Here is a 24,703-nt window from a genome sequence, read left to right on the forward strand (position 1 = left end):
CTTCACACCCTGGATTTGGTTTCACACCCTGGATTTGGTCAATCTCTGGTTGTCCTGAAACTACTGACTGCTTCTCTGCTGTATCGTACCCTCTGTGTCATCTCCCATGTGGTAAATCTGCTGTCTGTGCAGTGTCCTGCAGCTTTTCACTAAAAGTTGGGAATTCAGTGTAAGAATCTCCTTGCAGATGATTGCAGGCAGCAACCACATGATTCTGTAGTAGTGCATGCAGCTACCTACCTGCCCAGCCTGTGATAAAAGAGATTTGGGAAGGCTGCTGTCTGTTGCTAGGCTTCTCTTTATTTCTGCAAATTCTCCAAGTAGCATTCAACAATGGGGAAAAGCCTGGGGAGAAAAATTACTTTTTTTTTTTTTTATCCCAGTCACAAATTTATGCCCTTTGCCGAAGCCCTTACATCTCCTCATTTACAGCTGTGATTCTTTATCTAAAACTCTGTCATTCATGCTGGTTTTGTTTCTTAGCTTCCTTTCTTCAGGAGGGGTTTTTCCTCTCTCTGGCCCTCCTTGGATTTCTGCTGCCTTCCTCCACTGCACCGTTCAACAGCAGTCACCACGTGGAAGAGAGAGAAACGTACTGAAGAGGCTGGGGACTGACACAGAGCAGGCAAGACTGGGCACATTTTAGATGTCTGGTGTTCTCTACACTTGAAACTAGAAGTAGAATATCTTAAACTGAGAAATTGTAAGCCTTGTGGTGAAATCTTGCTGGTGGCTAGTTGATAGAATGTAGCTGTAGATTACCGGATACTAAATATTTATCCTAGAAGCAGTTTTTTTCAGATTTAAAATTTAACTCACGTATTGTTTTCACTGTGAAGTTAAGGAGGATTATTAAATTGCTGCTTTAAAAAAGCTGTAAAAAATAATCAAAGATTGAGAGAGTGCTGCAGAGATTGAGAGCTCAATCCATGGCATGCTAGAATCACTTTTCCTTTTGACAAAGGAGCTTTCCTTGTTAATTTTAGTTCAGGCATCTTGGTTGGAAGGCGAAGGAGATGCAGAAAGTGTTTGTTAAACAGGGGTGCAGGCATCCTAAGGGCTTTGGGCAGGTGTTCTGGGAATCCTAGAGACAGACTCCCGGGAGACTCCCAGGTGTGCTCCAGGAACACGTCTGCTGTTTCACCATGGCCCAGGCTGTCTGTGCACAGCAATTCTCTGAAGCCTTCTGCTGAGAAGGAAGTTGGGCTGCTGCTCTCCCAGGGGTGTGTTGATTGTGAGGGGATGGCAGGGACCAGAGTTCTGTATGGGGAGTGTCTCTGTATTGAGAAATTCACAGGTAAATCTTGTTCATGCAGAACCCGTGCCTTACTGGTTACAGCTAAGTTTTAATCCTCAGGGCAGCAGTTGCGGTAGCAGCTCCTCTTGCCGTGGGATTGACTCCACTGTTGTTTATACTGGTCAAGAGCCAAAAGTTGTTAGTCAGAAACTGATCTCACCGAGGTGATAGGTGCGTTTAGTACAGGTGAAATAACGACAGCTTTCACCTCAAAAATCTTCCTTAAGATAGCAGGAGGGCACCAGGAGAATGAGAGCAGCAGGAGGGCTGAGCGTAACGGGTCCCAGCAGATCACACTGGCTGCCTGGTGCTCAGCCTTTGGGCCAGACCCTCAGCTACTGCTCTTGTTTGGGTGGAATTCCCCAGATCTTTCTGTGGTGGGGACTTGGCCTCACAAACAGGACTAGCGTGAGGTCAGATGCCAAATAAATCCCTCCAGGTGACAGGCAGTGTGAAAATGCAAATCTTACTAAGTCAGAAGGGGCAGTTTGGTGGGATCAGCCACCTTGGGGAATGAGGTACTGCGCTTGAATCCAAGGAGCCCTGTTCTGCATGTGCCACTCCTTGTTGTTTGATTCATCCACATGCAGCAGTCTGTGCCTCTGTAAATTTTCAGCTGAAATGTGAGGTCTCTTGCTGCTCTTTTCTCTGCCTTGGCCTGACTGTTGTGCATGTGCACTCAGTCCTGTGCCATGCATCCATGCATGTAGCTTGCTGTCTGGCTCTGCCCTCTCTTTTCTTAGAAAGAGACAGGAAAAGAGAGGAGGTTGAGCTTTACAGCTCGATTAACAGCGCAATTAAGTGTTGCTTTAAATTCCCAGGGTCCTTTGATTTCAGTTGTAAGGATCCAGAAAAGCAGTACCGTGTGGCAGGATAGGATTGCAATGCACTTGCTGAGGTGGGAGGCTGCACAGCATCTGCCGGTAGCGTGCATGGACCAAGATTAGCTCGCCTCCATGTTTACATCTATAGTAGCTTACTTAATTTTTCCTGTATTTGGTAGAATTTGCCATTTGTTGTCTGTACTGCTGACTGCAGCAAGCCTTGCTTTGAAAAACTGTGAATTTAGTGTGGAATTTACCCTCAGAAGCAATGAAGCAAGCCAGGCCCCAGTCTCTCTTCTTCAAATGCACTTCCTTCACCTGGAAGGAGCAGCAGTGTTTGTAGTTCATCCAGGTCCATCCTGGGGACGTACCCGGTGAAATGTTATTTCCTGATGGGAAAGTTGAGTTCTGAGTCATCGCCGCCGACACAGCTAACAGGTACTCTTTCTCTTTCAGCTTCTTGTTTCGCTGCTGTTCTTCTCGCTCATGGACCTTATCTCAGCAAAAATAGCACCAAAGGTAAACTCAGCCCTCGGGGAATTCTCATGACACTAAATGCATCTGATCGGCTCGGTTTGCTGCCTAGAAGTGCTTTGTACCAGTACTCAGAAGGCTGGTAGCTTGTTCTGCCAGAAGGAAGGGATCTGCAGCGTCCCAGACAGAACCTGCTGAAAGCCTTTCTGTTCATATCAGATTGAATGTGTATTTCCTTCTATCTGATGTTATCTGCCCTGTCACTGCAGGAGCTTTTATTTCTGAATGACTTACTATTTATTCTCAGTTTCCTGCTCAGACTTTACACCTCCAGGTAGTGCTGGAACCTCGTATCTATCTCTTGGCATTTGTGTGGCATTGCACGTTTGTTGTAAGAGGCTTTTCCTCAGGCCAGAAACACACACGGAATTTCACAACGAAGAGTCCCTAACAAGGAGGAACACGGGTTTCTGAATGATTTAGTGCTCTGAAATGGGAGAGCAAAAACAACAAGTTCCTTTCAGCAGCTCTCTGCCCTAAGCACCCTCCTGCCTTATGAATGCGTTTCTGTCCCTTTGCTATCTTCTCAGCTTTGAAGTGCAACCATTGGTGTAGTCAGCTAGCAGATTGGATCAGGGAGCAGATTCAAGCTAAAAATAATCATTTGATCTCATCGTCTTTCACGGGGGGAGTCTGGAGGAAGAGTCATTGAGGAAAGAAATCTCTTGAGCAAACAGATAGGGGAGGTTGTTCCAAGGAAAATGAGCAATGCAAAAAACCCTCCCAGGGCTTGCCCTCACTGGAGAGGTTAGAGGGGAAAAGTCTGCTACAGGCAACAGGGTGGGGTAGGTGCAGGACTCGCAGGGACTCTGCGGAGCACAGCTAGGAAGTGAGCAACCAGCTTGTCACCAGCACACCCGTACTGCTTCCCCTGCCCCTGTTGTGATGAAGTCCCTGCATTGCACAAGGGCCTGGTGGCCCTGGGAGGAACCCAGGCCCCCAGGCGAGGGGAAAGGCTTGGGCTAAATTCCTGAAGGTCCTTTACGAGAGCATGTCATGCGCGTGGTCTCTTACTGGGACTTCTGCTTTGATGCAACTAAAACCTAAGGTGATCTGTCCTTTCTGACTCCCAGGAGGGCGTGGACTTTCAGACCTCTCTGGAATGGTCCCTGGAGATTTTGCAGTGCCTGGAAGAGAGGGGTGCGTCCTGGCCACTTCTCTTCCAGTCAGCAGAAAAAGGTGAGCGAGTCCTGCCTCCGAGGGATGGAAAGTTGGGGTTTAGTGCTGGACAGTACTGCTCTCTTTGATTAATGAATGTGCTTTGTAAGGAGGAACTGTTGGGCCTTTGTGAGCTGCATGGGAAAAAAAAAAATGCTGCTTCAGTAAAGGCTGAGAACATCCTGCTTCTACCCTACAGTACGGTGACCCGGCTGAGGGGTAGAGCTGGCTGAAACTCAGGCTTTCTCCAGCAGATGAAACAATACTAAGAGGGAACAGCTGTCTTCTTCTAGCTGTCTTCTCCGTGTCACCACACCCAGGTGTCAGGGTTTGGCGTGGGCTGGAAGGAAGCCGTGCAGCCCCTGGGCTGCTGTAGCAGTACACGAGGTAGGGTGAGGACCGCTGCAGATGCTCAGTGCTTCTCTCTGGCTGTTACAGGCTCCAGAAAATACTTTGTCCTGCACAGCGCGGCCTCGGCCTGCCACAGCCGGCTCTTGCCTCTCGCGTTCTACAGGTAAGGAATGTCCTGCTGGGTGCAGGAATGTGCTTGTGAGGGAGGATGTGGCTGGTGGCTGCCATGCACAGCAGCAGGCCCGGTGGTGAGCTGAGCTCCTGTGTTAGCTGTGCAGGAGAAAACACTGGATCATGGCAGGGCGACTGTTTTAGAACCCCTGTCTCTTCTGCTAGAAGTTTCCCTTCATCTTTGTCCTTCAGTGTCCCTGGCAGGGGGTGGCCCTGCACGCAGTGGCACTTGTAAAACAGAGGGCAGCAGGAGCACTGCCTGGATTTACCTCGTGTCTTGCTGTTAGAAACTAAGGTGGAATTGGCGCTGACAGGACACGTGTGTGACTTCCCACAGCCTCACCCCTGGCTTTGACCACGAGCTGCTTGCTAGAGAGCAGCTCTTCCTCTACGTGGCGCTCGACCTCTACCTCCAGCTGCTTCAGCTCTTTGTGGAAGGGAAAGACCTGCCTCAGTCCGACCAGGTGGGACAAGGCCAAGACCCTGCAGAGCCTGTGAGTGAAGCTCAGTCTTTTTTTCCTCTCCTAACTCTGAATCCTATCCCTTTTCCCTTCCCCCTGCTGCTTGCAGCATCCCTCTGGTTCTCACTCTCCTGTACAAAGCTGTGGGTTCACATGGAGATGCCTTTGGCAGGCAGCTTGTTCCCAGCCTGGGCTGAGAGGCTGCTGGTGCTGCTGGTGCCTGAACCCTCAGCTGCCCCACTGCTGTGCCTCACCTCGTCTGTTCCTCAGGGGGATCCCGTGGAGGTGATCTCCAAGGCCCGTCGGTTCCTGCGTGCTGCGATTCCTCGCTGCCCTGCCAGAAGCTTTGGAAACCTAGGACCGGTGCGTTGAGTGTTTTCTCTCCTCCCAGTCTGAGAGCCCAGCGTCTGGGCAGCACCAGCTTTGTGTGGCCTTTCTTGCCACACTTAACTTGCTCACCCAGCAGCAGGCAGCGTGCTGCTGTACCGTGCTTGGAGCAGTAGACACCTGCTGTTGGACCAGTGCTATAGCCGCTGCCGTCCCGCTCCCCTGCTGCAGGCTTCATCTCAGCTCCGTTAAACATTACCCTCACGCACTCTTGCTTCATGCTTGGTCTTACGGAAAGTGCCAGGCACGGTTACGGGGCTGGAGTTGCAATTCCCACACGCACGGTGCTGGCTGCCTGCAGCCCCTGATTGCTGCAGCGGCCAGCAGCAGCTGCCTGCACAACTCACAGAGGTTGCTGTAACTTGCTCTGAGGAAACAAGAACAGCCCTAACACCAGCCACCTGCCCTCTCCCCAGTTACTAGCTGCCTGTGACCAACTTGACCCCGAGTTGGGAGCCATCCTGCGTCGCTCGAGGCCAGCTGCAGCCCTGGACCTGGACGAGGAGCTGGTCCTGTTCTGAGGGCCAGGCAGTGCCACCACGCTGACTGGGGACAAGGGACAGCGCCGCTGCTACCTCTCTTTTCTCACCAGTGCTGTTTCTTTCCAATTACTTTGTAAATAATTTATTACAAGCATAACCATGAAGCTCTTGTTACAATAAAAAGTAGGTTACAAATTTCAATTTAGACTTACTTTGGGAATCTTCTTTTTTTTTTTTTTTTTAAACCAAAACAAAACATCTGCTCAAAGTTGCTCCACTGTCCTAGGTACCCTTACAGCCACCTGCAGGCCATACTGTACAGGCAGCAGCTTGTGCAGGTCGGTAACAGTTGTGGGCCAACTCTGCTTCTACAACTGTGTGCGGGGGGAGAAGGGGGACAACAAAGGGGTGCTGCCAAACATCCACTCCCCTGGGATTAGACAGACTCTTAGTACAACACTGCTGAATCAGACGTGAGCATGGAGAATCACAGCATGATAACAAGCTTTTTCTGAGCAAGCTGAAGCTAATTCCACTGAGTTCTTTGGAGACTAAAATGTAAATTAAAAATCTCCACTCTGCTGTACGGTTTCTACAGGGCTGGACTGGGAACGCTGCCCCGTCCCCCTCAGGTGGGCTCCTGCTGTGCAGTCACTTCTGGCTTTACTGCCTGGCTCTCTGAAGTCCCTGAAGTATTTAGGAGGAGAATAGGCTCTGGCTCCAGTGGCTTGGTTTTGTCCTGAGTCTGGGTCAGAGGGTGCACCATGGACATGTGGACGTTAAGGTTATGGGCCTTCTCAAAGCGCTTCCCACACTGGTCGCAGGCAAACTCCAGCTCCGTCTCGGCTTTGTGTTTGGTCATGTGGTACTTGAGCGACGCGCGCTGCCGGCACTGGAACCCGCAGATTTCACACCTGCAAGGCAAGGCAGGGGCTCAGCACCCAGCACAAGCTGTCTGGCACAGGGACAGACCCCCCCACGTGGCGCTGTGCTGATCAGGAGCTGGGGCTGCACGAGATGACCACCACAGCCTCAGCAGCTGGCTCATAGCACCTCCTAAAGCTGCCCTGGTCAAGCAATGCCCTTACCCTCACACCTAGAGCTGAGCAGTCACCTACTGAACAGGGACAGAAGGACTAAGACCTGTTCAACAAACGGATGCACTGGAGCTGGGGCACACACTGCACAAGTGGATGAACACTTGAAGTGCCACACACAGGGCTGGGGCCATGGAATTACGCTGTGCTAAGGACAGGAAGAGCTCAGCAGAGCTTCCTGATGCCTTCCATCCCTTTTTTAGCTATGAATAAATGATGATGTGCACTTACTGGAGGGGCTTTGCTCCTGAGTGCCGCATCTGATGGACCGAGAGGTGTTTGCGTTGCTTAAAGGTCTGCCCGCATTCATCACAGATATAATTCCGTACCTCTGCAATGGAAACAAGCAAAGAGTGGTTGGTGCTGCTGATTTCTTAGCGCATGAAACACACACACACAGCTGCCCACAGTTACTGGGGGAAGCTGAATTCCTCCCCCTGCCTCAAATCCCCCACACGATGGCTTGTTACAGGCTTACGTGTCAGGACGACAGCTCTGCAGCCCCCACAGAGCCTTGCTACAGCGCCCAGCAGCCTTGCACAATGAATCAGCTGGCACTGCTCAGTCCCCATGCGATCAGAACCCTGCAGACCCACCTGTGTGAATGAGTTTCACGTGCCGCTGCAGGTACCGGTCAATCATGAACACCTTGTTGCAGCCCGGATGAGGACAGGGCCTCTCCCGAACTTCTTCATGATGCTCTTTGATGTGTTTCTGGGAAGGAAGGACAGGGTTCTAACTGCTCGCCTTAAAGCAGAGATCGAAGCTGAATTTTTTCTCCACAAGAAAAGAAAACAACCCCCCAAGAAACGAGACCCCCAGCCTGGCAGCCTTGCCCACCGTCACTGTTTTGCTGTGAAAAACCAGCCTTTCATCCAAATCCATCCCTGGCAGCGGGGACTTTACAGCACACAGCCCAGCTCGTTCCAAGGGCTGCTGCCGAGCCAGTGGCAGGCTTCCAGAACAGGAGGAGCACGCTGAGCCACAGCAGCTCCTTTTCCTTTTGGAAGCACAGAAAAAGGCCAGGGACGCTGGACAGATTGCTCCCTTCGGTGACTCACCCAGGCACTCACCCCCCTGCAAAGCCAGACGCTGAACCACACGTCCCAGACCTGCCCCTTGTACAAACGCTGCTCTACAACACCCAAAGCTGCAGGTTTGGACTAGGAACAAGCCCTGAACCTACCTTCATGCCGTCGGCCCCTCTGTAGACAGCCGTGCAGCCCTGGTAAGGACACTTGTAAATGGTGGGCAGCTCCTCCCTGCAAAGCAGAGGCTTGCTGTCAGCCGGCGTGCCGGGAGCCAGCGCCGCCGCCCCGCCACACCCTGCTCTTTTATTACCTTTCACATTTGATTTTTTTTTTCCAGCCTGGCTTAGGTCCTGGCTTCTTCCTTACTTTGGGCTCTTCCGCCTTCTTTGCTTCTTTGCTGTCACTCTTCTTGCTAGAAACCCTCCAGGAAGGAAGAAGGACATCTGTTTCACACTCGATCTTGATTTAAATCCTCCCACCTAACTGTCCCAGCGTGTTACACTTGGCCTGAAGGCTTAGCCTGATGCCTGACCTGGCAAAGCCCAGGCTGCACAGGAGCACACGTGCCATCAAATAAATACACGCGAGCCGAGCTGCTGCATTTACTGCAGGGCCTGGGGAAGAGGCACACGGCTGTGCTTTAACCTGATGGGCAGCCTGGGGAACGCACGTTCCAGGCGTTAACGGGTCCCTCGGGGGCAGGAAGGCAGGGATGTGGGAGAACTGAGGCCAGGCAGGAAAACAAAGCTCATCCACCCAGCTGGGTCCTGCCCCGCGGCCAGCAGAGCAGGGGCAGGCACCAGCCCTGCTCAGCCACAGCCCCCCGCCAAGCACAGCGCGCTGCCGGAGGGGGAAAGCCCCTTACTTCTTCTCGGGGTAAGGCTCGAAGGAGTCATCTGAAGATTGCACGTTTCTCTTCTCATTCTCATCATCACTCAAGAAGTCTCTGAGAGAGAGAGAAGATGCCCTTTACCGACACAGGACGCGGTTGATGCGCCAGCACCAGCAGCCACACGCGTTCTCTGCTCCCAGCACGTTCATCTCCCCCACAGAACAGCGCAGGAACCGAAGCTCCACGTGTTCTCCTCCCCCGCAATCTCCCAAAGCAAATAAAGCCTCGGTGAACACAGCAAATAGCAAAATCGGCTCCTTTTAGGGTTAGATCTGTGTAAGATTAACTGAACCACTGTCAGGAGTACAAAAAATGGCTGTTACTGACAAGATCCGATGTTGTAACCAGTTCCTATACTCGGAAAAGTAATTTTATAGAGCAAGAATGTGATGTAATTGGCACAGGTTAGTTAAGGTCATTCAGTGCTTCCTCATATGTAGCAGCCACATTTTTTTTTTGTTGTTGTTGTTTTTTTAAACCCTACGCTATACAAGAGGCAATTCCCTCCATAGCCAGGGCACAGGCAGTGAGTTCTTGGGGTGCTTTCAGTGGGACACATTTACCTGCCAGGCTGCACTAAGCTCACACTCGGCCGTTCAGCACCTACACTCAATCACCAGCCGTGCACCAGCCTCACTTCACTCCGGGGTTTGGAGAACTCGGCCAAACCTTTGAGCAGAAAACCCGCCAGGCTGCCGCTGTCCCGCTCCCACTCAAACTTCTGCACAAATGCTCCCACGGGGGACAATTTATTGGGGTCCCCCCTTACTGCCTGCGAGCTCAGGGCCGTGCACCCACACCCCGCTGCCCCGAGCTGCGGAGGGGAGCGGTGTGGGAGCAACACGGAGCCACCAGCAGCCTCCTGCCCACGCAGAACCGCGCGGCTGCTTTCCCAGGGCGCAGGGGCTGGCGCAGAGCACGGCCAGGTCTGCTGGGGGCAACCAAACAGAACACGCACACACGCTGATGTGCAAACACCCTGCTGCGGCCGAGGGAGGGAGCTGAGCGCTGCCACCGCGGAGAAACCGCTCTGCGCCTCGGCTGCCAGCCCCCAGAGCCTCCGGGGACCGGGTCTCTCGTGGAGAAAGAGCTCTCCGAGGCCTCCCATTTCATACTCGCAAAGAAGACATTAAGGCTAGTTTAAACCCACTCTTCTCTCACCCCTCAGAAAGGTCACTGAACTCGTCTTTTACCCGCTCATCCGACGTTGGAGACAGAACCTGCTTCCCACTCAACTGTCCTAGGAAATGAAGGAGAACAAGGTGCGTTACTAGGAAAAGCAGTGAGAACAAGCCAGCAGAGACAGCTGCCGGGAAGGCACTCGAATTCACTCATGGTGGCTCATACTGGAGGGAAGAAAAAAAAAAAAAAAAGTGCTCCACGACAAGTTAATGATTATTTAAGCCAAACTCCATGCCTCGCGTGCTCCAGGAGCAGCATTCTGCCTGCGCCCCAGGGACTGGGAGAGCCCTCACCCTGCAGCTGCCACGAGCATCTTTCGGTTTCCCCAGTGACAACCGCTCTGTACCCGGCAGCCTCATTCCCCAGTGAGTCACAACTGCCTTCTCCCTTCCCAGCAGCAGACGTCTCACGTGGCTGTTAGAGATAAACACATCTCGACTTCTGGAACTCGGGATTAGCCTGAGGCCCCAAGTTTTTGGGGAGAGGGGAGCGCCAAGAGGGGCTCCTGCTGCTCGGCATCGCCCTGCAGCCGCAGCTGGGGGGGGGTCACACCCCACTGCCAACATGTGGCAGGGTTAGGACTGATCAGAAACCAACACCTGGCAGATGGTCAGAACCAGTGGCTGCTCTGCACTGCTCACGTCCCTGGGTGAGGGCAGGGCCAGCTGAGGAACAGCCAAGTCTGTCCCTTCCATCAGAGGGGAACAAGGGATGGCTCTGGCTGCAGGACAACGCGGCCAGCCGAAGCCATGCGCTCCCCCTTCCCTCTGCAAATTTTGCTGTCTGCGACCAGAGGCAATTCTCCAGGCAACCTGCACTTCCCAGTGGGATCCGAGTCCCCCTGAGGAGCAGCAGTCCCCGAGGAGGGCAGCCCAGCCCCAATATCACTCCCTGGGGCAGCTCTTCAGACCTCAGCCTTCCCCAGAAGCTCAGGAGAAGACCAGAAGGCAAATCCCTTACCTGTGGCACTGCTCGGCGGTGACACGGGCTGGGGCAGGGCTTTCTCCTGTACCGAGGCCGTGCTGTCCAGTTGTGGGTGAGATGAATCCCTGTTCTGCGGCGGCTCATTCTCCGCGTTCAGTGGCACTGATGTGGTCCCTTTGTTTGCGGGCTGCTGGCAAGGAGTCGTCCTTACTGGAGCATGCTGGGCTTTGGGAGCAGAAACAGCCTCGGCATTGTCTGCCCCTGCCCCGTTGTCAGTCAGACGCTGCGCCGTGCCCTTGCTCCACTCCCGTTTGACAGACAAGGCGTTGTCGACGAGCACCGTGCTGCAGTCGGAATCCGTGTCCATGACGTAGTCGTGGCCGTCCCCGCAGCCCCAGACGGCGCGGATGATCCCGCAGTACTCGGAGGACAGCACGCTCTGCAGGCTCGGCACCGACTGGCAGCCCCCGGCGTGCGCGTGCGCCCACGTCACCAGGCTGTGCAGGCACTGCGGGCTGGACGTGATCAGGTCGACTGCGGGGAGAAGCAGCAGGCACAAGGGTCAGTGGCTGCAGACCCGCTCCCGAGCCACTGACAGCGGCTGGGTCAGGCTGGTGCTGCCCCCAAACCCGCTCTTTGCGCTCCCCACATAAGTTAGAAACTTTCCAGCACGATGCTGGTGCCAGCGAGGATCCTTCTGGGGACACGAGGGGAGAGCTCGTGGTGGAGGGAGGACGGGGCAGTGTGACCACCCAACCTGTGAGCGCCCAACCCGGGGTGTGCAGGGACAGCCCTGCTGAAGGACACAGGCACCGCCCTGCCCCAAACACCCCAGAAAACCACCCCCCTGTGCCAAAACTGCAGAAAGAGAAGGGACGCAGCTCCGTGAGCTGCTACTCACCCAGACAGGAGGCACCTCCCTCCGCACCAGGCTGGGCCGGGGCAGCGCTGCTCCTGCAAGAGCCAGAAGAGCAGCGGCAGCGTTACAGCGGGACCGCGGCGGCACGCGGTGCTTTACAACTCCCCGTAACTACCAGGGGCAAAGAAACTCAACGTACTTTCCTTTCGACTTGACATGGCCCGTGGGAGAGGCGTTCACCCTCTGGATGAAGGTCCTGAGGACGCTGCGGCATTTGTAGAACTGGGCATGGCACTTCTTGCAGACGAACTGGGGGAGCGCGGGGTCCTGGCGCACCGCCACCCCCACCAGCCGCTGGAAGTCCGTGAAGAAGACCTGATCCACGCGGCGCTGCTTCTCCGAGTTCTCCCCCATCACCGGCACCTTCCCGAAGGCGTTGCGCAGGCTCCTGGACGAGAACTTCCCATGGCAGAGGCGACAGTAGCCAGTGCTCAGGGCTCTGCCAATTCCTGCGGGAGAAGGGTCGGCTACAACCGCTCGTGCCTGCTCCGAGAGCACGCGGGAAGACTTTCCCCATCCCTCGGTCCCAGTCAGCAGGCTGCATTTGAGGTCCTGGCTTCAGCACCAGCACAGAAAGGCCGGGGAGGATGAGACCTCCTCCAGGACTCAGGGCAGCCCCTGACAGAGCAGCATCACCCCTCAAACCCCCCAATGTCCCTGCCCTGCGCCCCGGGGAGGCTGCTGCAGACCCAGCTCCTCCTGGGGCTCTCGTGCACCCCCGCTTCCCCCAGCACCATCCTGCAGCAAACTCACTCTCCTCACTCTCCTCCCTGCCCCGCGTTTATCTCCAGAGTATTTATAGACAGCAGCCGCAGCCCTCAGCGAGCCTGAGCCCCCCCAGCTCTCCCCCCTCCTCCAGGACACGCCGTTTCTCTGCCACCCCACGGCTTCTGCCTCACCACAGCCTCAGCAGGGCCACAGCCGGGCTCCAGCCTCCCCCATGGCAAAGTGGTGGGGGTCCTGCCCCACACCTGGGGGCTGCAGCTCCTGCCCACAGCCCCCAGGCTCCAGCCTCCAAGTGGTGGGGGTCCTGCCCCACACCTGGGGGGCTGCAGCCCCCGGGAGCTCCCTGTGGCCACCCCAGCAGCACCCACGGAGCTCACAAACATTTGGGGGGGCTGAGAGGCGCCCCCCAGCTCCAGCCCAGCCTCAGGCACGGGGGGCTGAGCCTGCTGCCCCCCGGGAACCCCCCCACAAGGAGGGGGAGAGCCCCACACGGGGACCCCCCCCCACCGGGCCACAAAGGCGCCTCCGGGCCCCGTCCCCACCGCCACAACCCCCCCGGGGGGGGGACCACGGGACGGGACCCCCAAACCCCCCCCCCCCCCCCCGGTACCGGGACCCCAAGGCCTCCCCCCCCCCCCCACCCCCCCCCCCTCAGGGCCTCACCTTCCTCCGCCGCCCCCCCGGGCCGTGCCCAAGCCGAGGCCTCCACCACCGGGGCCGCCGCCGCCACCACCGGGGCCCACCCCGCGGCCGGTTCGGGCCTCGCCGTTCCCTCCGCAGCCCCCCGGGCCGCCCCCCCCGCAGTCCCGGGCCGCCTCCGGGGCTCGGCCGAGGCCGCCAGGAACCGCCCGCGCCGATCGCGCTTCATCCCCGCCGCCGCCGCCGCCGCGGGCCCGGCGCGCCCCGCCCGGCCCCCCCCCCGGTCCCAACCCTCCCCCCCGGTGCCCGCAGCGCCCCCCAGCGGCAGGGAGGTCCCGGTGGGGTCCGTCCCGGTTTAGGGTCCCCCCCCCCCAGCCCGGTACCGGGCGTTCCGGCCGCCATGGCCGCGGCGGGAGGAGGCGGCGGGGCCGGGCCGGGCAGGGCCCTGCAGGCCGCCATGAGGGCGGCGAGCGGGGCGCTGGAGATGGACAGCGGGGGGAGGCCGGGGGTGAGCACCGGGAACAGTAACGGGGGGGTTGGGGGGGGGGCTGGGAGGATCCGGACCCCCATATGTGTGTGTGTGTGTTCCCAGAAATGGGATTTTTAGTGTCAAAATCCCCCTCCCTCCATGTGTGTGTGACCCCCCCCCCCATGTGTGTGACCCCCCCTCCCCATGTGTGTGACACCCCTCCCCAAAAAAGGGCTTTTTAGCATCGAAATCCCACCCCCCCTCCATATGTGTGACCCCCCCCTCCCCAAAAAAGGGCTTTTTAGCATCAAAATCCCACCCCCCCATGTATGTGTGCCCCCCCCTCCATGTGTGTGTCCCCAAAAAAGGGCTTTTTAGCATCAAAATCCACCCCCCCTCCGTGTGTGTGACCCCCCCCTCCCCATGTGTGTGACCCCCCCTCTCCATGTGTGTGACCCCCCTCCCCAAAAAAGGGCTTTTTAGCATCAAAATCCCCCCCTCTCTATGTGTGTGACCCCCCCCTCCATGTGTGTGACCCCCCCCTCCCCAAAAAAGGGCTTTTTAGCATCAAAATCCCCCCCCCTCCATGTGTGTGTGTGTGAGTGTCCCCAAAAATGGGCTTTTTAGCATCAAAATCCCCCTCCATGTGTGTGACCCCCCCTCCCCAAAAAAGGGTTTTTTAGCATCAAAATCCCACCCCCCTTTCCGTGTGTGTGACCCCCCCTCCATGTGTGTGACCCCCCCCTCCATGTGTGTGATCCCCCCTCCCCAAAAAAGGGCTTTTTAGCATCAAAATCACCCCCCCCCCGTTGGTTTTTGTGGCAGGAGGCCTACGTGGAGTACCTGAAGAGCATCACCCTCATCTCGCAGGCCCTGCAGGACGAAGCACTCACAGGTAGCCCACCCCCAGCCCCTGCTGGGCCCCCCCCTCCCCATAAAGGGGATGCTGAGGTTGGGGAGGGGGCGTCCCTACACCCCCCCCCCCCACTGTGCGCAGCTGGGGGCGAGGGGCTCGGCCCCGACACGCCGAAGATGCTGAAGCTGGCGGAGCAGTGCCTGGAGAGGGTCAAGTCCCTGGCGGCCGCGCTGGGTGAGCCTGGTGGTCCTGGGGGGGGGTGTGGAGCAGCGGGGGGGTGGCGGGGGTGGCTGAGCCCCCTCCTGCCCTCCCCCAGGCAAAGGCAAGGCGAAAGCGGCCCCGCAGGAGCGCGGCGGGGGGCCCGCTCCCGTCTCCAGGCACCGCAGGGTCTTCTCGGATGAAGGGGGGAAGCTCTCGCCCTTCCTGCCCCCGGAGATCTTCCAGAAGCTGCAGATCGCCGAGGCGCAGGCAGCCCGCAAGTGCGTGGGGATGGGGGCGTGGGGGGCTGGCAGCGGGGGGCTGCGGGGGCAGCGTTCACCCAGCCCCACTGCTGGGGCCCGTATGGGGCAGCCCCGAGCCTGGCTCGTGTTTGGGGTCACCCCGACGCCCCTCCAGCCCTGGATCCCCGCAGGGAGCTGACCCCGCTGGAGGAGGCGTCGCTGCAGAACCAGAAGCTGAAGGCTGCCTACGAGGCGCGGGTGGCGCGGCTCAACCCCAGCCAGGCCGTGCAGAAAACCTCGCTGGTAAGCGGGGAGCTGGGGGCGGTGGGACCCTCACCCGGGGCTTTTTTTGGGTGTCACCGACGCGGCGTCGCTTTGCAGACGCTGTCCCTGCAGCGGCAGATGATGGAGAACCTGGTGATCGCCAAGGCGCGGGAGGAGACCGTATCCTTGCCGCGGGGAGAGAGCTCAGAGCAGGGGCCGAGGCTGTGACAGGCTTTGGGGGCTGAGTTTTGCCCCGTTCCTGGCTCTTTTGGGGGGGCTGAGGCTGGAGAGGTGCAGCCTGTGCCCGTCCAAGCTGCCTCCAGGGCACCGCTCAGCCAGCGTGGGGGTCTCGGGGGGCTCCCCCTGTGCCACCCTGTGCACCCGGTCTGTGCTTGTGGCTGCTGCTTCCTCACTTCTGGAGCCTTAACTCTGCCCTGGCCCAGCTGCAGCGGAAAATGGAGGAGCGGCGGCTGCGGCTGCAGGAGGCGGCCAACAGGTGAGGGTGTCACGGAAGGGGCTGCGAGGGTGTGGGGGTCTCGCTGCGTGCCCCCTCACCCGGGGGACCGCGGCACCCCCAGGAGGTTCTCCAGCAGCGTGGCCCTCACCCCCGAGGAGCAGGAGCAGAGAGCGCTGTACGCTGCCGTCCTGGAGTACGAGCAGGACCATGTGAGTATGCTGTGGGGGCAGGAGGACGTGCTATGGGGCAGGAGGACGTGCTATGGGGCAGGAGGATGTGCTATGGGGCAGGAGGATGTGCTATGGGGCAGGGAGAGGCGCTGCCCCCCCCATCCCTGCTGCCGGACCACCGATTCTCCCTCAGGACTGGCCGCGGCAGTGGAAGGCCAGGCTGAAGAGGAGCCCAGCAGACCTGTCCCTGGTGACGGGGCTCTTCTCCTGCCTCCTCAGGTACTGCGGGGCTGGCAGGGGGCTCTGCTTGGACCCAGGGGGGTGCAGCCGCCTGCCGGTGCCCCCCCTCACCCCCATCCCTCTGCTTCCAGCTTCCCTGAGCACCCCATTGCCCAGCTCCTGCGCAAGCTGCAGTGTGCGGTGTACACGCGGCTGTACCCGGCTGTGAGCCAGAGCAGCCCCGAGGCCGCCCCCACAGCCCCCGCCAGCCTCTCCTTCCTCTCTCTGGACGCGGGGGGGTCGCTGCCTGCAGAGCCGGGGGGCCGGCGGCTCCGAGCCTCGCGCAGCCTTCACTGCATGTTCTCGGTGCCCGAGCACGGCCCGGCCGAGCTGCGGCACAGCCTCTCCAGCGCGCCCCTCGCCGACGGCAGCCCCGACGCCCCCGGGACGGAGGGGGACCCCCAAGCCCCCCGGGAGAGCTCCTTCGAGGACCTGGAGCGGTTCCTGGCCTCACCCGAGGACTGGCCCTTGGGGGAGCCCCCCGGGCAGGCGGCGTCGCTGCAGGAGCAGCTGAAGGGCGTGGTGAGGGACATCCACAACGCCATCGGTGAGGGGGGGACGGGGACACGCGGGATGGGGACGGGGTCTCGCTGTGCCCAGCCCAGCGAGCTGCGGAACTCCCTCCTTCCCAGACAGGCTGCTGTCCCTGACCCTGCTGGCCTTCGAGGGGCTGAACACCGCCGCCGGCAAGGACCAGTGCCTGGCCTGCATCGAGGAGGCTTTCTTCCCCCCGCTCTGGGCCCCGCTGCTGGCCCTCTACAGGTACCGCAGCCCCAGGGCTTGGCTGGGGGCTCCTATCCCGGCCCCCCCTACCCCAGCAGCCCCCCGTTGTCTGCCCGCAGGAGCGTGCACCGGCCCCGCGAGGCGGCCCTGGCCCGCAGCATGGAGCGGCACCGCAACGCCAGCCCCGCCGAGCTGGGGCTGCCCTCCCGGCTCTTCCCCGCCACCCCCGGCTCGTCCCCCGCCTACGGCGCCGCCGTGGAGGACCTGCGCCTCATCCCGCTGGAGACGTGTCCCCGCAGGAAGCTGGACTGCATCGGTGCGGGGCCGGGTTGGGGGGCGTGCTGGGGGGTGGGCGCACACGGGGGGCAGCGGGGGCGACCCTCAGCACCCTGCTGTGTGCCGCAGTGCGAGCCCTGCGCAGCATCTGCGAGTGCGCCGAGGAGTACTGCAGCGCCCGCGACAGCCGCGCCCCCGCCGCCGGCACCATGTGAGTACGGCGCTGCCGGGGGGGCGCCTGGCCTGGGGGGCAGCGGGGTTGGTGCTCCCCAGTGCTGCAGGGCTGCTGGTTGCTGCTGCGGGTACTGGTGGCCATGGGTGCTGGTGTCCTTGGGTGTCATTGGCCATGGATGCTGGTGACCCCAGGTGCTGGTGTCCTTGGGTGCTGGTGGCCATGGGTAACGGTGGCTATCAGTGCCAGTGCCCATGGGTGCCCGTGTCCATGGATGCCAGTGGCTACGAGTGCTGGTGTCCATGGGTCCTGGTGTCCTTGGGTTGCAAAATCCATGAGTGCCAGTGTCCATGGGTGCTGGTCTCCTTGGGTGTTGGTGTCCTTGGGTGTCATTGGCCATGGTTGCCAGTGGCCATGGGTGCTGGTGTCCTTGGGTGCTGGTGACCCCAGGTGCTCATGTCCTTGGGTACTGGTGGCCATGGGTGCCAGTGGCCATGGGTGCCGGTGACCCTGGGTGCCAGTGACCATGGGTATGGTGTTCTTGGGTGTCATTGACCATGGGTACCAGTGGCCATGGGTGCTGGTGGCCGTGTTTACCAGTGGCCATGGGTGCTGATGACCCCAGGTGCTGGTGTCCTTGGGTGCTGGTGGCCATGGGTACTGGTGGCCATTGGTGCCAGTGCCCATGGGTGCCAGCGTCCTTGAGTACCAGTGGCCATGGTTGCCAGTGGCTATGGGTGCTGGTGACCCTGGGTGCCGGTGTCCATGGGTGCCAGTGGCTACGAGTGCTGGTGGCCATGGGTGCCAGTGACCATGGGTATGGTGTCCTTGGGTGTCATTGGCCATGGTTGCCAGTGGCCGTGGGTGCTGGTGACCCCCAGGTACTGGTGGCCATGGGTACCGGTGGCTATCAGTGCCAGTGCCCATGGGTGCCAGCGTCCTTGAGTACCAGTGGCCACGGGTGCTGGTGACTCCAGGTGCTGGTGACTCTGGGTACCAGTGGCTATGGGTGCCAGTGACCATGGGTATGGTGTTCTTGGGTGTCATTGGCCATGGGTACCAGTGGCCATGGGTGCTGGTGACCCCAGGTGCTGGTGGCCATGGGTACCGGTGGCTACGAGTGCTGGTGTCCATGGGTGCTGGTGTCCTTGGGTGCTGGTGTCCTTGGGTTGCAAAATCCATGGGTGCCAGTGTCCATGGGTGCTGGTCCCCTTGGGTGCCAGTGGCTACGGGCACCAGTGCCCCCAGTGCCGGTGCCAGCAGCCCCCCTGAGTTCTCGTGTCGCCGGCAGCGGTGCGGACGACCTGCTGCCCCTCGTGTCGTTCGCGGCGCTGCGCAGCGGGCTGCCCCAGCTGCTCCCCGAGTGCGCGGCGCTGGAGGAGTTCATCCACGAGGGGTAGGGGGCTCTGGGGGGGGGGGGATTAAGGGGGGGTCCCGGGGGGGGGGCTGTGACCCCCGGTGGTGACACCGCGTGCCGCAGGTGCCTGCTGGGCGAGGAGGGGTACTGCCTGACCTCCCTGCGGAGCGCACTGGCTTACCTGGAGACCCTGCCCTGAGCCGCCCCCCCAGGACCCCCAGGGACCCCCCCGGCAAGTGGCGGGGCTCGGCCCGCGGGGGGGCGCTGCGGGGAGGGCCACGCCCCCCCCCCCTCGCGTGGCGTCACGGTGGGCGTGGCGCGGGAAAGCGGAAGGGGCGCGGGGCCGGGCAGGCAGGTGGGAGAGGGACCGGACCGGGACCGGCACCGGGGGGGGGAACCGGGGGGAGGGAGGGAACCGGGGCTGGTTCGGGGCCGCCGGGTGGAGCTGGGGGAGTGCGGCGGGGGGAGCGGGGGGTGACCGGGGCCGGGGGCGGTGCTGGGGCGGGGAACCGGGGGGGCACCGGGGGGGGGCACCGGGAGGAACCGGGGCCGGGAGGGGGCCACCGGGAGGGACCCGGGGTGGGGCTGCAGCGGGGAACCGGGGGCACCGGGACCGGTTGGGGGCCACGGGGCGCGGAACGGGGCCGGGGGCGGTGCTGGGGCGGGGCAGCGGGGGGCACCGGGGCCGGTAGGGGGCCACGGGGAGGGACCGGGAGCAGCGGTGCCGGTGGGGGCCCGTGGGCGCTGACCCGGGGGGGTTCCCGCAGGATGTGCGCGGGCCCGGCGGTGCGGCAGGAGTACCGGCAGAGCCTGGAGCGGGGCCGTGCGGGCGCCTGCCCCGACCCCTCGTTCACCGAGAGGCTGCGGCAGCGGCTGCGGGCGGAGCCGGGGCTGCTGCGGGCCCTGCAGGACGACGCCGAAGCCCTCCTGGCCCGGGGGCTGCGGGGCCGCCGCGAGCTGGAGCCGGCGCTGCGGGGCCTGGCGGCCGCCTTCGAGCTGCTGGAGCGGGCGGCCCTCAACCTCTACCTCTTCCCCTGGCGCAAGGAGTTCGGCACCGTGCAGGTAAGCAGGGGGCTGGGGGTCCTGGGGAGGGGAGCCGGGACCCCCGGTGTCACCCCGCTGTCCTTGCAGACCTTCTCGGGGGCCTACGTGCACTCGCTGCGGGCGGCGCTGCCCGAAGCTGATCTCCTGCGGAGTTTCGGGCGCCTGGGCTACGTGCGGAGGGACGAGCACCGCCTGGCCGTGTGCCGCCGGCCCCCGGGCGCCGAGCTGGCTGCAGCTGCCTGCGGCTTCTTCGCCTGCCGGCTGGAGTGTGAGATCCTGGCCGAGGTGCTGCAGCGGCTGCGGCCCCGCCGGGTGCGTGCCGAGGAGCTGCTGAAGTCCCGCGGCCTCGCCCGCGACGTGGAGGCCTGCGTGGAGATGCTGCGGGAGCTGGCGGCAGGAGGAGGCGAGGTGGCGGCCGCCTGCGATGACGATGACGACATGGATCTGTACCAGGAGATGCCGGAGAACCCCAGGGATGGCGGGGAGCAGGAGCTCAGCCCCCCAGCGCCAAGCTCCAGGCTGTGGCGGGACCCCACGGGGCTGCAGGAGGCCCAGGACATGCTTGGGAGGAGCTGGGACCTCTGTGAACACAGCAATCTCGGGCGGGAGCTGCTCCCCACCATCCCCAAGCCGGACGCTTCCTCCTCCTCCTCCTCCTCCTCTTGCTTTTTCCTGGAGCAGGAGCTCAGGGGAGCCGGCGGCAGCCCCCAGATGCTCCCCCCAACCTGGCTGCCCCCTGGGGAGCCCCCACCCGGCAGCCAGGCCGAGGCCGTGCCCCTCAGCGCCCCGCAGGAAGCGCCCGAGCTGCCCTGCTACCAGCTGCACTCGTGCCTGCAGCAGGGCGCGCTGCCCTCCTACTGCTGCACCACCTGCCAGCAGCTGCACGCCGGCACCTGCGCCGCCGGCCGGGCCTGCCGCAGCCAGCACCGCGGCCAGGAGCTGCGCGGCGAGAGGCAGCAGCGCCTCTGGCTGCAGAGGACAGAGGTGGACATGCTGCTGGCCGACAGCTCCAGCCCCCGGCCCTAGCAGGGCAACGCCAGGGGTGCTGCTGGTTGCCGAGCTCCTGGATGTAGCAGGGTGGTCTGAGGAGGGTGGGCACAACGGGCCCCTGCTCCAGCTGCTGCTGTAAATGGCTCCGTGCGTCCCAGTAAAACGTGGCTGCCTCGCGGCGCGCTGGTCTTGTCTGCCAGGGAGGGAGCGGGGAGGAGGAAGGGCTGAAGAACCCCCCCCCAACCCCTCATGGGAGGGACGGGGCTCACAGCGCTGTCCCCAGGGTGGTTTTGTCCCTGGGGGGCTTCACTGGGGGTCAGCTCGGTGCTGGTGGCACCCCCCAGGAGCAGCTCAGGCTGGGGGGAGGCTGAGGGCCGCATCCTGCCCCGGTTCTGCCCCAAGGACCTGGCTCACACCACGGCTCTGTTTGCAGCTGCTTTTATTGACAGCACAGTCAGGGTTACACCACACAGCCCAGGGCTGGCCCCGCCAGCCCCCCAGGTGTCTCTGTCCCAAACCCCACTCCCCCCATCCTCCCCCCCAACAGGCCGTGCCCCCATCCCACCCCCAGGGAGGAGGCGGCGCAGGGCTGAAACCCACCTGGGGGCTGCCACCCCAAGCAGGGCAGGAGGGGATCAGTGCTGTGATGGGGTCACAGCTCGGGCTCTGGCAGCCCGTGGGTGTTTTGGGGTGAGCCGGGCACCCCTCAGGGCTGACGGGGCCACATGCCCGGCCAGCAGCGGGGCAGGAGCCAGCACCCAGCCCCACGGCCGCCCCCGCGGCGAGCTCCCGTTATCTCCCGCTGCGGGACGGGGCTCAGGGCTTGCCCCGCTTCGCCTGCGTCTCCGTCCCCGCGCTGGTGGAGGCTGCCCGCTTGTTGCGGTGGTGCGGGAAGGTGGGCATGAGCTCAGGCTCGCAGGCTGGGGGGCAGAGAGGCGGGTCAGCGGGGCCCCCAGCTCCGCAGCCCTGGTTGGTGGGGGATTTACTTACGGAGGGGCTTCTCCTTGAAGTAGGAGCTCTCCAGGCAGTCTTTCGCTGTCGCCCTGTGGGGACAAGGGCACGTGGCCTGCTCTCCCGGTCCCCAACCTGCCCACGCTCTTCCCTGGGCTCATTTCCACCCCAACACCTGCCCACGGGGCTGAGCTGCCCCCATCCCGAGGGACAGTCCCCACCCCACAAGGGACAGTCCCCTCCAGGCAGGCACGGTGACACCAGCAGCCCCAAGCCCTGCCCACGCAGCTGGCTCTTACCGCTTCTTGGGATCGTACATGAAGAGGAAGTTGAGCAGACGCAGCCCAGCCTCCGACAGCCAGGGGAACTTGTGCTTGAGGTTGTTGTAAGGCTGCTTCCGCAGGGTGTACTGACTCACCAGGGGCAGCTTGGAGAAACCCTGAGGGCAGGGGCGCAGAGAAATCAGGCGCAGGCAGGCAGGGAGGGCGGGCAGCGCTCACAGAACAGCTCTCACCGGCCAGATGTTCTCGTTGGGCGTCCCCAGGAGCTGCACGATGAGGTCGATCTGGTGGATCTCCGAGGTGCCCGGCAGCAGCGGCTTGTGAGCCAGCAGCTCGGCGAGGATGCAGCCCACGGCCCTGCGGTGCAGAAGATGTGCAAGGAAGAGTCAGTGGTTGCAGAACCCACACCCTCCCTGTGTGTGTTTGCAGTCCTGGCTCCTGTGAACCCCCCAGGCACCCCCCAGCCTCGGCTGCTCCTGTCCTTTGTCCCCGCCCTTACCACATGTCAATGCTGGTGGTCTGCGTCGTTGTCCCCAGCAGCAGCTCAGGCGCTCGGTACCTGCGCAGGGAAGGGGCAGGTCTGCAGGAAGCCCCCGCTGCCCCCCCTGCAGGACTCGCCCCGTGCCACCCCGAGGCAGCACAGCTCGGGGTCCCACACCCAGCACTCACCACAGCGTGACGACTTTGGGGGTCATGGGCTTTGGTGGCATCCCGTAGGTACGTGCCAGACCAAAATCCGCTGCAAGAGAGGAGCCCCGAGGTGAGAGGAGAGGTGGGATCCGTGCTCCGGCTGCTCGTGGAGCAGAGGGAGAGCTGCAGGCACACCCGCAGGGGCTCACCTATCTTCACGCAGCCTTTGTCAGTCATCAGCAGGTTGGACACCTTCAGATCCCTGCCAGGAACACCGAGGGGCCAGTCAGCGCTGCCCTGCAGCCGTGGTTCCTCCCACACCCACCCCGCCCAGAGCACCTGAGGAGATGCTGAGCCCCTGAGCTGGCTGCTCACTGAGAGAAATGCATCTCAGCATCCCTGCCACAGCTCCCACACTGCCCAGTGTTTGCAGCACGCCCCACCCGGAGCTTCTCCACACAGCGCTCCCTGCTCCCGTGGCAGGGGCGCAGGAGCTGAGGAATCACCCCACAGCTCGAGGGCCCTGCAGGCTGCCTCCCAGCAGTCCCCCCGCTCCCACCTGTGGATGATGTACTTGTCGTGAAGGTACTGCAGGCCCTTGAGCACTTGCAAGATGATGCACTTCACCTGGGGACACAGGACAGCGGTGTCACCCACTGCGTGCCCAGGAGGGACTGCAAGGCACAGGGAACCCACGCTGGTGGCCGAGGTTTTTTGGCTGGAGCTGCAGCCCCCTCTCAGGGGTGCCATTCCTAAAAGCCTGTCCCAACCTTTACCTGAGCCTCAGAAAAAGGCGTCTGCATGTTCTCCAGAAGGCTGGCGAGGTCCTGCTCGCAGTAGCCCATTACCAGAAAAATGCTGCAGGAGATGGGACAGAGGCAGGTAAGGCACAGGCTGTGCTGGAGCACCAGGAAGGCATCGCCTCTGAAGAGCCGAGAGGGCAGGAGATGACAGGAGGACGGAGGGGGCACTCTCACCTCTCCAGGTGATTCCCCACGACCACCTCCTTCAGCTCCACGATGTTGGGGTGGTGGAGCTCCAGCAGCAGGGTGATCTCCCGCAGGCTGCTGACGGGCATTCCTGGGGGGGACAGCGAGAGCCGCGCTGCACGAGTGCCTCAAGCAGGGGCCAGGGGTGCTGCAGTCTGCATGAGGAGCCACCCTTGCTGTGGCATCCCTGGCCCTTTATTACCTTCTTTCTCATTGTCCATCCGCACCTTCTTCAGCGCCACGGTCTCATCCGTTACAGTGTCCCGGGCACGGTCTGGAAGAGCAGCGGGGCGCTCAGCACGAGGAGGCAAACGCCGGCTTTATTCCCGATCACCGGGGAGGCGCTGGCACTGCCGAGCCCCCTCTCAGCCTCAGGCCCCGCTGCCCCACAGCCCAGCACGCTCCTCTCCCAGGCTGAGCACCCACCCTTCCTCCCAGGCACCATCCCCCTCCCGTGCCGGGAGGGCAGCCCGCCCCGCACTCACACACGATGCCGTAGGTGCCCTCCCCGATGCGGTTCAGCTTCTCGAACTCCTTCACGCTCCGGCACCTCCCCAGCTGCAACCAAACCGGGGGTCAGGGGCAGGAGCTGCCTCCGGGGGGGGGGGGACCTCCCACGAGCGGGGGGAGGCACGGCCTGACGGTGGGGCTGCCCCGGGCCCTTCTGCTGCAGGGACGGCCCCGGCCTGGGCCCGGTGCCCCCCCCTCAGGGCCCAGGACCCCTCCTCAGGGCCCGGTGCCCCCTCCTCAAGGCCCAGGCCCCCCGATCAAGGCCCGTGCCCCCTCCTCACGACCCGGCACCCCCCAAATCCCCACCCCCCGACCTCACCGCCCCGTCCCTCACCCTTTCGGACGCTGGCACCTCGAAGAAGCCGTCCGCCCACAGCCGGGGGAAGCGCAGCGGCTCCAGCTCCCCCTCAGCGCTCCCGCCCTCCGCCATGGCCGCCTCACGCATGCGCAGTGCCGCCCGGCGCCGCTTGACGCATGCGCAGTGCCGCCCGGCGCCGCCTCACGCATGCGCAGTGCCGCCCTCCCCGCGCGGGCCCCTAGCAACCGTTGCTATGTGCGGCCTGGCCCGGCCCGGTGTAGGCCCCGGTGTAGGCCCCGGTGTAGGCCCCGCCGTGCCCGGGCCCGGCCCGCAGCCGGTGTGAGCCCAGCCCCGGCGTTCACTGACAGCCGGCACCGTGGGGAGCCCCCGGAGCACCCTGCTGCCTGCCCCCTGCCCCCCCTCCGCTGCCGTGTTCCCACCCGCCCCCCGACACCGGTGCCTCAAACGCAGC

At 62.0% G+C, this 24,703-nt stretch overlaps 5 protein-coding genes across 14 annotated transcripts in view; 3 read left to right on the plus strand and 2 right to left on the minus strand.

The window, feature by feature from the left end:
* Positions 1 to 5,866, plus strand: part of FANCA (FA complementation group A) — a 34,170-nt gene extending 28,304 nt beyond the window's left edge. For 2 of the 4 annotated variants that reach the window (XM_068693846.1, XM_068693845.1), the window contains exons 37-43: positions 484 to 625; positions 2,578 to 2,640; positions 3,729 to 3,834; positions 4,252 to 4,327; positions 4,673 to 4,829; positions 5,067 to 5,159; positions 5,600 to 5,866. In XM_068693846.1, the coding sequence (XP_068549947.1) occupies positions 484 to 625; positions 2,578 to 2,640; positions 3,729 to 3,834; positions 4,252 to 4,327; positions 4,673 to 4,829; positions 5,067 to 5,159; positions 5,600 to 5,704 (742 nt within the window). In that variant the 3' untranslated portion in view covers positions 5,705 to 5,866. The remainder of the gene's footprint in view (positions 1 to 483; positions 626 to 2,577; positions 2,641 to 3,728; positions 3,835 to 4,251; positions 4,328 to 4,672; positions 4,830 to 5,066; positions 5,160 to 5,599) is intronic. The other 2 variants (XM_068693849.1, XM_068693848.1) reach the window with 1 other exon arrangement.
* ZNF276 (zinc finger protein 276) lies at positions 5,792 to 13,354 on the minus strand. Its single transcript, XM_068693860.1, has 11 exons — positions 13,100 to 13,354; positions 11,850 to 12,159; positions 11,693 to 11,745; positions 10,828 to 11,325; positions 9,847 to 9,925; positions 8,659 to 8,739; positions 8,104 to 8,214; positions 7,949 to 8,024; positions 7,359 to 7,476; positions 6,994 to 7,093; positions 5,792 to 6,579 (listed from the first exon to the last, which is right to left on the minus strand). The coding sequence occupies exons 1-11, from the start codon at positions 13,302 to 13,304 to the stop codon at positions 6,294 to 6,296; spliced, it is 1,917 nt and encodes a 638-aa protein (XP_068549961.1). The 5' UTR covers positions 13,305 to 13,354; the 3' UTR covers positions 5,792 to 6,293.
* A 67-nt stretch (positions 13,355 to 13,421) lies between these two features.
* Positions 13,422 to 19,442, plus strand: VPS9D1 (VPS9 domain containing 1). Of its 6 annotated transcripts, none has more exons than XM_068693858.1 (16): positions 13,422 to 13,583; positions 14,370 to 14,439; positions 14,542 to 14,634; positions 14,717 to 14,879; positions 15,032 to 15,143; positions 15,222 to 15,284; positions 15,548 to 15,600; positions 15,683 to 15,837; positions 15,878 to 16,010; positions 16,103 to 16,557; positions 16,643 to 16,772; positions 16,832 to 17,049; positions 17,139 to 17,220; positions 18,473 to 18,577; positions 18,662 to 18,770; positions 19,306 to 19,442. In XM_068693858.1, the coding sequence occupies exons 1-15, from the start codon at positions 13,476 to 13,478 to the stop codon at positions 18,735 to 18,737; spliced, it is 2,016 nt and encodes a 671-aa protein (XP_068549959.1). In that variant the 5' UTR covers positions 13,422 to 13,475; the 3' UTR covers positions 18,738 to 18,770; positions 19,306 to 19,442. The 6 variants fall into 6 exon arrangements, 5 of the variants coding, with proteins under 5 accessions (XP_068549959.1, XP_068549956.1, XP_068549957.1 ...); XR_011100067.1 differs by having other exon boundaries at positions 13,424 to 13,583; positions 18,662 to 18,845; positions 19,306 to 19,437; XM_068693855.1 differs by having other exon boundaries at positions 13,426 to 13,583; positions 16,853 to 17,049.
* On the plus strand, positions 19,055 to 20,751 carry SPATA2L (spermatogenesis associated 2 like). Its single transcript, XM_068693864.1, has 2 exons — positions 19,055 to 19,600; positions 19,670 to 20,751. Exons 1-2 carry the CDS (start codon positions 19,307 to 19,309, stop codon positions 20,606 to 20,608), a joined length of 1,233 nt encoding a protein of 410 aa, XP_068549965.1. The 5' UTR covers positions 19,055 to 19,306; the 3' UTR covers positions 20,609 to 20,751.
* Positions 20,752 to 20,994: 243 nt separating this feature from the next.
* Positions 20,995 to 24,424, minus strand: CDK10 (cyclin dependent kinase 10). 2 transcript variants are annotated; one of them, XM_068693865.1, is made up of 13 exons: positions 24,268 to 24,424; positions 23,909 to 23,981; positions 23,626 to 23,697; positions 23,412 to 23,514; positions 23,211 to 23,292; positions 22,994 to 23,061; positions 22,644 to 22,696; positions 22,474 to 22,543; positions 22,304 to 22,363; positions 22,038 to 22,161; positions 21,823 to 21,962; positions 21,563 to 21,615; positions 20,995 to 21,492 (listed from the first exon to the last, which is right to left on the minus strand). In XM_068693865.1, exons 1-13 carry the CDS (start codon positions 24,376 to 24,378, stop codon positions 21,389 to 21,391), a joined length of 1,113 nt encoding a protein of 370 aa, XP_068549966.1. In that variant the 5' UTR covers positions 24,379 to 24,424; the 3' UTR covers positions 20,995 to 21,388. The 2 variants fall into 2 exon arrangements, with proteins under 2 accessions (XP_068549966.1, XP_068549967.1); XM_068693866.1 differs by lacking the exon at positions 23,909 to 23,981 and having other exon boundaries at positions 24,268 to 24,372.
* Positions 24,425 to 24,703: the final 279 nt, after the last annotated feature.

The sequence above is a fragment of the Anas acuta genome, chromosome 10, assembly GCF_963932015.1.
Source record: "Anas acuta chromosome 10, bAnaAcu1.1, whole genome shotgun sequence".
In the NCBI taxonomy this organism is placed as follows: Eukaryota; Metazoa; Chordata; class Aves; order Anseriformes; family Anatidae; genus Anas; species Anas acuta.

Coding starts and splice junctions, on each gene's coding strand:
- ZNF276 (XM_068693860.1), bottom strand. CDS start 13,304: ATGAAGCGCGATCGGCGCGGGCGGTTCCTGGCGGCCTCGGCCGAGCCC. Junction 11,326..11,692: donor GGGAGGTGCCTCCTGTCTGG/GTGAGTAGCAGC, acceptor TTCTCCCCGCAG/TCGACCTGATCACGTCCAGC. Junction 8,025..8,103: donor AAAAAAATCAAATGTGAAAG/GTAATAAAAGAG, acceptor TCTGCTTTGCAG/GGAGGAGCTGCCCACCATTT.
- VPS9D1 (XM_068693858.1), top strand. CDS start 13,476: ATGGCCGCGGCGGGAGGAGGCGGCGGGGCCGGGCCGGGCAGGGCCCTG. Junction 15,838..15,877: donor GTGCTATGGGGCAGGAGGAT/GTGCTATGGGGC, acceptor GGGCAGGGAGAG/GCGCTGCCCCCCCCATCCCT. Junction 17,221..18,472: donor GCCCCCGCCGCCGGCACCAT/GTGAGTACGGCG, acceptor TGTCGCCGGCAG/CGGTGCGGACGACCTGCTGC.
- SPATA2L (XM_068693864.1), top strand. CDS start 19,307: ATGTGCGCGGGCCCGGCGGTGCGGCAGGAGTACCGGCAGAGCCTGGAG. Junction 19,601..19,669: donor AGGAGTTCGGCACCGTGCAG/GTAAGCAGGGGG, acceptor CTGTCCTTGCAG/ACCTTCTCGGGGGCCTACGT.
- CDK10 (XM_068693865.1), bottom strand. CDS start 24,378: ATGCGTGAGGCGGCCATGGCGGAGGGCGGGAGCGCTGAGGGGGAGCTG. Junction 23,515..23,625: donor GATGGACAATGAGAAAGAAG/GTAATAAAGGGC, acceptor TGTCCCCCCCAG/GAATGCCCGTCAGCAGCCTG. Junction 23,062..23,210: donor CGCCTTTTTCTGAGGCTCAG/GTAAAGGTTGGG, acceptor CTGTGTCCCCAG/GTGAAGTGCATCATCTTGCA.